Below are 10,879 nucleotides of genomic sequence, written 5' to 3'. Positions count from 1 at the left end.
TCTGGTACCTAATCGAGGATGCTCAAAGACAAGAAAGCTCAGGCAAAGGATCAATCAATGCAAAGACTAGTCTCTAATACAATCATGGGGCTCAAAAACTTCACTTTTCTCATCTATGATTGATTAGACATCCAGTCATATGAGTACAGGTTTACTCAGGTCACCAGACTAGGGTTTTGAGACTATCAAGGACTGAAATCAGGGATCACATTTGGGAAACCCTAAAAAACCTCAGAGGGTCATTCAAAGACATCAATCATCTTCAAATAACTCATATTACAAGATCTACTGGACATCACACTTCAATTCAAAGTCTACAGTCATTATTTTCACATGGTCGACAAATTAGGGTTTTGACCTAATTCACCAAGATAGTTGACTTCTGATCAGGGCATGAATCCAAAACTCAAGACATGATTCAAGGATCTCTACTACCTCCATATAATCCATTTATATCATCCATTTGGGGAGAAGATCTTATTTCTACACAAAAGCCCAAAAATTCACTTTGTCAGGAAAAAGTCAACTGTGAAGGATCATCATTGACTTTTAAGGTTTTTGGTCAAAAAATGACTTTCAAAGATCAATATCATCAATATATGGATGTCAAAGTCATTTGGCCAAAGAAATTCAAAGAAATTCATCAAGGAGCGAAAAGTCGGGAATTAGGGTTTTTTAAGGCATGGTGAGATCTCAAAATTTCACCTACACAACTCAAAAAACTTCCAACATGAAAGTTGTAGATCTTGCCAAATAAAACAACATCTTACAAGGGAACTTTTTTCAAAAGATCAACCATTTATGAAGTTTTGGAAATTTTGAAGTTTAGGTCATAAACACTTAGAAATTTTTCTAAGTGTTTTAACCTAGTTTTCTTCCAACTTTGGCCTCATTTTTCACAAATTTCCCAAAGGATTCTGAAGAAGACATAAACTAATGCTTTAAAGTATATGTTTAGGGCTTTCCAAATTGTGTTCAACCTTCTCAAAATTCAATTTGAGCTAAGAGTTATGCTTGTTCAAAGTTGGCCTCATGAAGTGAAATTATAGGTCATGCATCATTTTGGAACTTTGAAGTTTTGTGCACATGACCTCAAATACAGATGCTACATGACCCCTAATACATCTGCAAACATGCCATGCATTCATTTTCACCATGCCATGATAATTGAAGAAGATTCCTAAAACAAGAACATGTGATTATGTAATGATTACATTTGAGAATTTATGGCAAATTGATGAATCACCCAAGGAATCTTCTCATCAACCAATTAGAGCTCACTTTGCATCTGAATTGTCCCCTAAGATCAGATAGAATCAATGGATAGGGGAGGTGACTCGAAAATGCAATGATCACACTTGGATATTCTTTGAAATTTCTTCATGGCTAAGAAACCAAACTTGCTTCACTAAGCAAGCTCACTCTCTCACTCAGTACTGAGACATTTGCCTATAAATAGAGGCCTCATTCTCATTCAAAAAACACACCAAAGCAACCATATTACTTGCTTTCTCTTTCTCTTCTCTTGTTCATTGTTTTTCAAAGTTCTTTGGCAAGAAGAATCGATTTCTTCAAACCAGAGCTTATCTTTGGGAAGTGAGCATTCTAACATCTCAAGGGAGGTCATTTGAGGTGATCCAAGCACCTGGATCACTTCTGTAGGTGGAGGAACACCATTGTTGCTCTCACTTTGGAGCATCTGCAGTTGGAGGTCCATGGAGTGATTCAGAAGGTTTCAAGGCAAGCCAATCATCCAGACACACTCCTCAGATCATAGTGAAGCTAACCAGATGGCTGCAGCTCATCTGTAACTCGAGAATCAACACCCTCCATGTTCACTTGAAGCTGAAATCGAGGGAGGTCCATAGAACAATTCAGGAGGTTTGAGGTCATTACAAGCATTCAGTTAGCATCACTGAGCCACAAGGAAGCTTTTGGGATCATTCATACAAGCCCAGTTGCTCTCTATCATCCTCACGATCTCCATTTTCAGAGGTAAGTTTCTGAACTCCCTCTCTTTAATTTAAGTACTCTTTGTGAAATAGCTCGATTCTATCTTGTTCAGCATCATCAGAGGATTGAAAACCCTCTATCATCATCCATTTATCTTTCAGTATAGTCATTTAATTTAATTTTGAAATTTTAGGGTTCTTCACGATTTCTGGTAAATTAGTTAGATGTAGTTAATGATAGTTCATGTTAGTTACATATTTAGAATCGTGAGTGAATTTAGAGCAAGTTTCATGTTTACATCGTTGCAAATGGTTGAGAAACGAGTAAGTTCAGAAATTCAAAAATGGAGAGCTTGAGGTTGAAGATGAAGATGGTGGTGGCGCGCAAATTTGAATTCTCAGGGGAGAGTTTATTTTATTTTGAATGGTGTGCGTTTTATTAACGACTGAATAACTTGCCCTAGTGGCCACACATGCGCTCTTAGTCTCCTCATGCCAAAGGTCTGGGGTTCGAATCCCCCTCGCCCCAGACTTTTTGGTTCTTTTATTTTTCAAAGATTTACAACTTGTTTTGAAACATAACCAAATGAAGGCAAGTCACTAACACTGAGCGCGCGTTGGCTCAGTGGTGTTGTTTTGGGCTGGTGACCTCAAGGGCGTGGGTTCAAACCCTCCAAGGGCCAAAACTTATTTTTTTTAACACTAATTTCTTTCATTTCTCTTCACAACTTCACATATTTATTTAACCTATCAAAATAAATCATTTTCACTTCATTTTTCATACACCTATTATTTAATATATCTATTTTGTGAATAGTCAAAAAAATCATAAAAATATTATTTATTTCCTGAATTTTAATTAGGTTTAAAATAGTATGTTTTTAAGTGTTTTCTTAAATACTTTAAATATATATTATCACTTTATTTTAACCTAATCACTTTGTAAATAAGTTTATGATAAAACCCTAATTGTTTAGGTCTTAATTAAGTAAAAATCTTTATTTTTACTTTAATTAAGTTGACTTTTGTCATTTCTCAAAACTGTTTTCAATCTCTGATTAAATCAAATGATTAAGGTTTTCAAACAACAAAACCTTATATCATTTCAAATCATTTCCAACTGTTTTTATCACCAGTACTGCAAAGTACTGGGCCTCTAATAGAGTGTAAGTCCCAAGAACCTTCTCTTCTTAACTTGTTTTTAAAACTGTATTTTCAAAATCTTCTTTCTGTTTTCAAAACATTCCTCTGGTATTTGAAGGGCATTATTCCCGGTGAAACTCTTCAGATACCTATGTGACCTTTGTCCATCTTCACTTCTTCTGTTTTAAAAAACCATTAACTGTTTATCATATATATATTCAACTGTTATCAACAAAACAACAAAAATACTGTTGAGGCTCTGTACATACTTCTTCAATGGCCTCCACTCCATCCAGGTTAGGCTTTACAAGCTTTCAATTTACAGTCTTTATTTAAATTACTGTCAAATATAAACTGTGCATATATTAGTTTAGAACTGCGTTTGAGTATAAACCTTAGGACAACTAAACTATATATATATTATAGGAATATGGCCTAGGATTGAGAATGTCTTCCCGGTGAAGGCTCTTTCCTAATTAGAGATCTGTAGTTCAAACCCCCAAGATGAATTATTCCCGGTGAAACATCTTGGCAAAAACCTTAGAATCCAAATAATAGGACACATCTACCCAAAGAGGAATTATTCCCGGTGAAACCTCTTACCCATTTGCTTAGAGCCAAAATAAGTTCAAAACCACATAGCTTTCTCTTGTGCTATAACAAGGACCCTCGATGGCCTCCTCTTGGGCTTTGTACAAGGACCCACAGGCTTCTTAAAAGCATTTCCAGCTTCCTCTTGAGCTTGTATACAAGGACCATCAGGTTTCTTATAAACATAGGAACAGGTCTTTAGTCACCTTTTAGCCTACCCTGGTGAGTTTCTTCCAATTTAAACCAGACTTTAAACAAGCTAAGTTTGTCTCAATTTCACATTGAGTACATTTTTGGAATGAGAGACATGGACAGTCTCTGTCACCCTTATCTTCATCAATCTTCCTTAGCAAAGTCTAGGATCCATGTTTGGTCATCCTCAGCATTGAGTCAGCCTTCATCTTGGGCTTTAAACAAGAAGTCTCCACTAGATAATCTTTCTGCCATTCATTTTAATAAAAAAAAACCCCTGGAAAGGGTTAGCCTCCAAAGTCAATCATTAAATGTCAAAATAATAAAGATTCATTTCTCTTAGGAGATAATTTCCCCAAAAGAGTCAAAACCCCTGGAAAGGGTTAGCCTCCAACATCTGTCTAAAAATGTCAAAACCCCTGGAAAGGGTTAGCCTCCAACATCTGTCTAAAAATGTCAAAACCCCTGGAAAGGGTTAGCCTCCAACATCTGTCTAAAAATGTCAAAACCCCTGGAAAGGGTTAGCCTCCAACATCTGTCTAAAATGTCAAAATCCCTGGAAAGGGTTAGCTTCCACACATTCCTTCATTTTAATAAAAAACCCCTGGAAAGGGTTAGCCTCCAAAATTAATTAATAAATAAATTCATTCTCTTAGGAGATAATTTCCCCAAAAGAGTCAAAATCCCTGGAAAGGGTCAGCCTCCAAAAAACATGATAAAGTCAGTCTTTTAACAGACAAATTCACCAGCTGAGTCAAAATCCCTGGAAAGGGTTAGCTTCCAAAGAAAAATAGTCTTTTAATAAATAAAACCTCTTCAGTAGAGTCAAAACCAACAAAAACAGTTAGCCTCAACCTTGGGCTTCATACAAGGCACCCAAACAATAAAACTCCCCTGTCAAGAGTCAGCCTCAACCTTGGGCATTGTACAAGGCAGATAATAGAGTCTCCCCAGTGAGTCCTTCATCACTCAGTAGCCACAACCTTGGGCTTTGTACAAGGCAGATAAACCATATCTTTCATGTGTCAAAGATTCATAACACTTAGGATCTTTCCCCATATAGTCATCCATACTTAATTCATTTAAGAGTCCGCCACAACCTTGGGCTTTGTACAAGGCAGAAAATAATGTTTTTCCTAGCTAGAGTCAGCCACAACCTTGGGCTTTGTACAAGGCACATAAATAGAGTCTCCCTAAGTAGAGTCAGCCTCAATTCTGGGCTTTGTACAGAACACAAAAATACCCTGTAATTAATCCCCAGTGGAGTCATCTCCCAGAGTCAATAATATTAATTAATCAATCAAAAAAAAAGCCTCAAGCTTGGGCCTCATACAAGCCAGCTAAAGTCAAATCTTTTATACAGTAGATAGACATAGCTTATCTCCATAGAGAGATATTTTTACTACTCTACCACATTCAAACAAACAAACATTTCCATTTCCATTTCAATTTTAATCAAGTCTCCCATTTAGGATTTTGAAAGGCATGAGCTGGCAGTAAAACCCAGACATGTGGTAACTTTCCCTAATTTGGATGAGCATCTTTCTTTCATTTAAGAGGCATTTGACTGGTATACTTGCACATACACAAGTAAGGTCCCCCTCTTGAATGAAATGAATTCAGTTATTCTGTCACTCCTTTAAATGTTTGTGGTAGAATAGTACAAATACCTCTCTGTAGAGATAATTTCATGTCTCTTTACTGTAAACAGAGATTTAATTCCAAGCTTCAACCTTGAGCTTCAAGCAAGGCACAAAAAAATAATTAATTTCCCTAGTTAGTTCCCCGAACTACATTAAGCTCTGACTTCCACTAGGGATATGTAGGCATGAGGTTCACAAGGAATCTCAGCGAGCTAATAAAATACCAAAAATAGTCAGTTTGTCTGTCTGTCTGTCTTTTAAAATCAATTCAATTCTCTCTCCTAATACAAAGGAGAAACTTTCCCAATCATTAGCAATAAACACAAACACAATGACAGAGTAAAGGTTCCTGTAGAGTACTACAGATATGTAGGGTGTTTAAACACTTCCCTATGTATAACCGACCCCCCGGACTCCAGAATTTCTAGTCTAGGTGAAATCCCCACACTTAGCAAACTCCTAGGGTTTAGTTGAGATCTTTTTTTCCCTTTCCTACTCGTAGGACAAATAAGAAAGTTCGTGTGATATCGTAGGAAGAACTGAAACAAAATTCATCCCACCACGGGCGCATTCTCCTTCCAAATTTCGCGTGAAGGGTTTAGCGTGCCGTCCTCCCAAGTGAAACGGGGAGGTAAAGAAAACGACCACCACACACCGTGTCTAATAAAGGCCCTCCGGACAGCTTATCGTGAAACCAATTAAAGCAAGATTTGACAGAGAAACAGTCATCGTTATTCAGCCTCCACTTAAACGCATCCTTCACACCTGCTGTAGGCACGAGGAACTCGATACTGTCCACAAGCAGCAGCCAAAGATCCGCTGTGCTGGGACTGCCAGAATCATGCAGAACCGCTTCCTTTTCCCATCTCCATTCAGTACCGACAAACCTGCCCGCTGAAGCCACCGCCATGCTATCATCCTTTGCCGCCGCGAATAAAACCGGGAATAACACCATTAACGGCTGCGGAGCAGCCCAGCAACCATACCAAAAAGGAACCTCAACTCTCTCTCCAATATTGCAACTAATAGCACCTGTAAAATTTTGATACAATAGTTATTCATCATTATCAGAAATAATCAAGTCACGCCACCAAATTGAGTCCCTTTTTTCAATGACCGACACATCACCAATAAGCACATTCCTCTTCACATTGCCGTAACGTGCCTCAATAATGTCCCTCCAAACCGCCGTCTCTTCCGTTAGAATCATCCATTTCCATTTGCTAAGAAGAGCCACATTCATAACCTCCACGATCTTTATCCCCAAACCTCCTTCCTCAATCGGTTTGCACACAATATTCCAATTAACCCAATTGATAGATCTTTCAGAGCCACACCCACTCCAAAGAAATTTTCTTTGAATAGCAGAAATCTCATTAAGTACCTTGGAAGGGGCTTTATAAAACGATAGTGAATAGATAGGAAGAGCATTTAAGACGGCGTTAATCAAACACACCCGCCCGCCTAAATTAATATGCACACCTTTTCAAACTGCCAATCTATTCTTCAAAGCCAAGATCAAATCCTTCCACATTGAATACTTCCGCGGGCTATCTCCCACTCTCACTCCAAGGAACTTAAAAGGAAGTCTATCTATCTTACACGAAAGAAAAATAGAGGCCGCCTCAAGGTACCCTTCTCCCACATTTACCCCGTAAATATTGCTCTTTTGGAAATTAATCCTCAATCCCGACATAATCTCAAAGCCTCTTAGGATGGATTTCATACTCCAAAGATTAGAAGTGTCTCCTTCCCCTATTAGGATCGTATCATCCGCAAATTGGAGTAAACTAACTTCCACATTATTGTTGAGTTTGAAAGGACAGAACTCACCAATAGAAATAGCCTTTTTCATGAAGGCCGTTAAAACCTCCGTGACCAAAACGAAGAGGAAAGGGGAAAGAGGATCTCCTTGGCGAAGTACCTTCTCCACATGAAAATCCTTTGTAATACCACCATTAACGAGGACAGCCATATTTCTAGAAAAGATCAAACTTTCCATCCATTTAAGCCAAGCGACTCCAAATCCCATATTGGTTAAAACATAGCTTAAGAACTTCCAACTAACACGGTCATAAGCTTTCTCAAAGTCAACCTTAAGCACCACGCAATTCCTATTGTACCTTTTAGCAAAGTCCAACACTTCGTTCACCACTAGGACCCCGTCCGCTATGTTTCTTCCCGGAATGAAAGCCGTTTGGTTAGAAGACACCAACTTCCCTATCACTTGTTTCAACCTTCTTGCTAGAAGTTTTGCCAAGATCTTATACAAGCTTCCGACTAGACATATCGGTCTATAATCCGAGAGGGATTGGGGATTCCTAACTTTTGAAATTAAAGCCAAAATTGATGACGTACATCCTTTGGTAAGTCTTGCTTTTTTAAAGAAGTCCTCAACAAATCGAACGATATCACCCTTTAATGTTTCCCAACAACTTTGGAAAAACTCAAGAGTGAAGCCATCCGGACCCGGACTCTTGTTACCATCACAATCCCACACCACTTCCTTTATCTCTTCCTCCATTGGATCCCTCTCCAACCAAATCCCACCCTCCTCACTAAGCCGATTAAGAGACAAACCTACCGGCACTGCCCTAAAGAAATCTTTTTCTTTAAAGAAATTTTCAAAATGATGTTTTACCTCCGCCTTCACCTCCTCAACACCTTCCACCCTCCCGTCTTTTCCTTCCAAAACTGAAATTGCATTCTTGCGATTTCTCTTCTTGATGGAGTTATGGAAAAAACGAGAATTTTTATCACCGTCCTTAAGCCACAATTGTCTAGATTTTAATCTAAGCATGCTTTCTTTCAAGTCTAAGGTTTTCCACATGTTAATAGTAGCGTTCCTTCTCTTGTCTACAATTTCCTCTATGCTGCCCCCAAAGTTTTCCTCCAAGATGACATCCGCCTCATTAATGTAGTCCACCTTTTTGTCCACTTTGAGATCAATCCATCCGAAAATCTCCCGATTCCAAACTTTTAATCTAGCTTTCAAACATTTTAATTTCTCGAATAACACAAAATCACCCCTTCCTACTATAGACATCTTAGACCACTCTTCATGAATAAATCCCTTGAAAGCTTCGTGCTTGATCCAAGCATTGTTAAATTTGAAAGATTTTGGTCCCCAATCTAGAACACCGGGGAATAGAAGAATAGGAGCATGATCTGATATATCCCTCTTACAAATCCGTTGATCTACCACTCCCCACACATCAATAAGGTTTTTCGAAAGCAAAAATCTATCGATCCTACTCATTGCTTTCCCGTTATCTTTGAACCAAGTGAATCTTCCTCCCACACACGGAACGTCTTCCACTTCCATCTCACCAATGAATTCCCTGAACTCTTCCATGCCTTTTCTGCAAAAGTAATTCCCACTCCCTACTCTTTCATCACTGTTCGAAATCTCATTAAAGTCTCCACCAATGCACCATTCGGAAGTAGAGTTCCTGGCCCTGATATCAATCAACGAATTCCACAACTTTTTTCCTCGCTGCAGCACTGCAAGGAGCGTAAATATTAATCAAATTAATATTTAGCCCTTTCCAATCAGCATTAATACCTACGTAACCGATACCCGTGAAGCTATATAAAACATCCAACAGACCCTTCTTCCATAAAATAACCGTTCCTCCTGCTGCACCTACCGCATTACCAGCCGACCATTCCAAATCGGAGCCACTCCAAAAGGAACTAGCCAGAACGTCACTAAACAAAGACAATTTTGTTTCCTGAAGAAAACAAATGTCTGCCTTGCAAGAATTTAACAGATAACTGATTCTTCTTCTTTTTGATGCTATACCACCCCCTCTAATATTATATGAAAGAATAATCATAATTCCTTCTTATATTTCGCCTTCCTCGCCAACTCATCCTCTAAACCCCTCCTTTCAAGGCCCTCCATTTTATTAATACCCATCAAATCATCCTTCTGCCCCGACACTCCTAAATTAATGACTGAATTCCACATCTTTCTCCCCACCTCTGAATGCAGAGGATTCAGTAATCTACTATTACAGCGTAACACTTCAGAGTCAGTATGAGAAGAACATGGAATGAACGTACCGTTAGAGATATCATCATCTTCATCTACCGGATGGTCCGCAAGAGAGGCTTTCTTCTCCTTCCTCTTGAAACTCCTGGGCGCAATAGAAGCAAAATAACCTGAGTATGGATCTACTTGAGTACCCAGATCCTGCAACGATTTTTTTTTCAGTTTTTTTTTTACTCGAAAGTGGTCTTATACACTTCATGTATATGTAATTATTTATTAATATGAAAATTAATAATAAATATGTGGTAAACACTATTTATTTTATAATTTCAAGCTACTATTAATTCGCATAGTTCAAGCATTGTATTTATTTAAAAAGAAATATATTAAGACAAAACAAAAATATAATTGAAATATAGCAAGAAAATTGAACTGAAACATAGTAGAAAAGCATGGTCTTTATTTTATAAGAAATTACACGTAGCTGCTAGTAAGCAGGGTCATTATTTAGAAATATTAGTTAATTATTACAAGCTGCTGGTAAGTAAGCATAGCCTGTACTGTAATAATATTATTCATTCATATGTCTGAGACACTGCTTATAGTTGTTTCCAAGTCTGATGCGAATGACCATGAATGAATGTTGTGTGCTACACCAGTTTTTGAAGTAGCAGAAAAACCAATCCTAACAATGTTGGGAAGCACAGTTTTCAAATCAACCGCTTGTGCAATGCTAGTGTATTCTCCATTCTCGTAAGTGACAAGAGCACTCAACTCGTTAGAAGGAGAGTCATATGTTATAGTTACTTTTGTCAATGAATCACTCACCCAATTCCATTTCTCAGTTTTGAGCGAAATTAAAGAGTTGACATCGATTCCAATATGTCTCATATAGGGATCAAAATAATTGGGATAAAGGTCAAACTCTAAACCAACAAATCGATTTATTGCATTTTCACCATCAACTACTCCTAGATATCTACTGTCTGAGTTATTGGGAATCACGGTGTCCAGGGGTGCAATGAAAAAGATCAGTCCATCAGTTGGACAAGGTTGTTCCTCCGGGGATTCTACAACGAACGAAAAGGAAGTGTTAAAGCTGGCAACTTGGCCAGTAGTATCGTTACAAGTTTGCCACCGCATTTGTTTTTCCATCATTTGAATAAATTACCTGATGTAAAATCACTAAATTCAATTTTTTTTCCCATCAATTGGTTATTTAAGCTGATGTAAAATCATTTAATAAATATTTCTCACATCATATATTTATATACCTGATGTAAAAACTGTTTATCAAATGTCAAATTTGTAGTAGTGAAGATATATAGTGATGGTTTACACGCTCTTATTGGATGTAGAGG

The 10,879-nt window shown here is 37.9% G+C and overlaps 1 protein-coding gene across 1 annotated transcript; it reads right to left on the bottom strand.

Moving 5' to 3' along the window:
• Positions 1-9,956: 9,956 nt before the first annotated feature.
• LOC131639245 (non-seed lectin-like) lies at positions 9,957-10,673 on the bottom strand. The gene has a single exon (XM_058909741.1). It carries the CDS (start codon positions 10,671-10,673, stop codon positions 10,098-10,100), a length of 576 nt encoding a protein of 191 aa, XP_058765724.1. The 3' UTR covers positions 9,957-10,097.
• Between the last annotated feature and the right edge of the window lie 206 nt (positions 10,674-10,879).

This window comes from Vicia villosa, unplaced genomic scaffold (genome assembly GCF_029867415.1).
Source record: "Vicia villosa cultivar HV-30 ecotype Madison, WI unplaced genomic scaffold, Vvil1.0 ctg.002570F_1_1, whole genome shotgun sequence".
Taxonomy (NCBI): Eukaryota; Viridiplantae; Streptophyta; class Magnoliopsida; order Fabales; family Fabaceae; genus Vicia; species Vicia villosa.
The sequence above is the reverse complement of the archived record's forward strand: the minus strand, read 5'-3'. Positions and strand labels throughout refer to the sequence as shown.

Excerpts from the sequence above, each read along its gene's own strand:
- LOC131639245 (XM_058909741.1), bottom strand. The coding sequence starts at position 10,673 with ATGGAAAAACAAATGCGGTGGCAAACTTGTAACGATACTACTGGCCAA.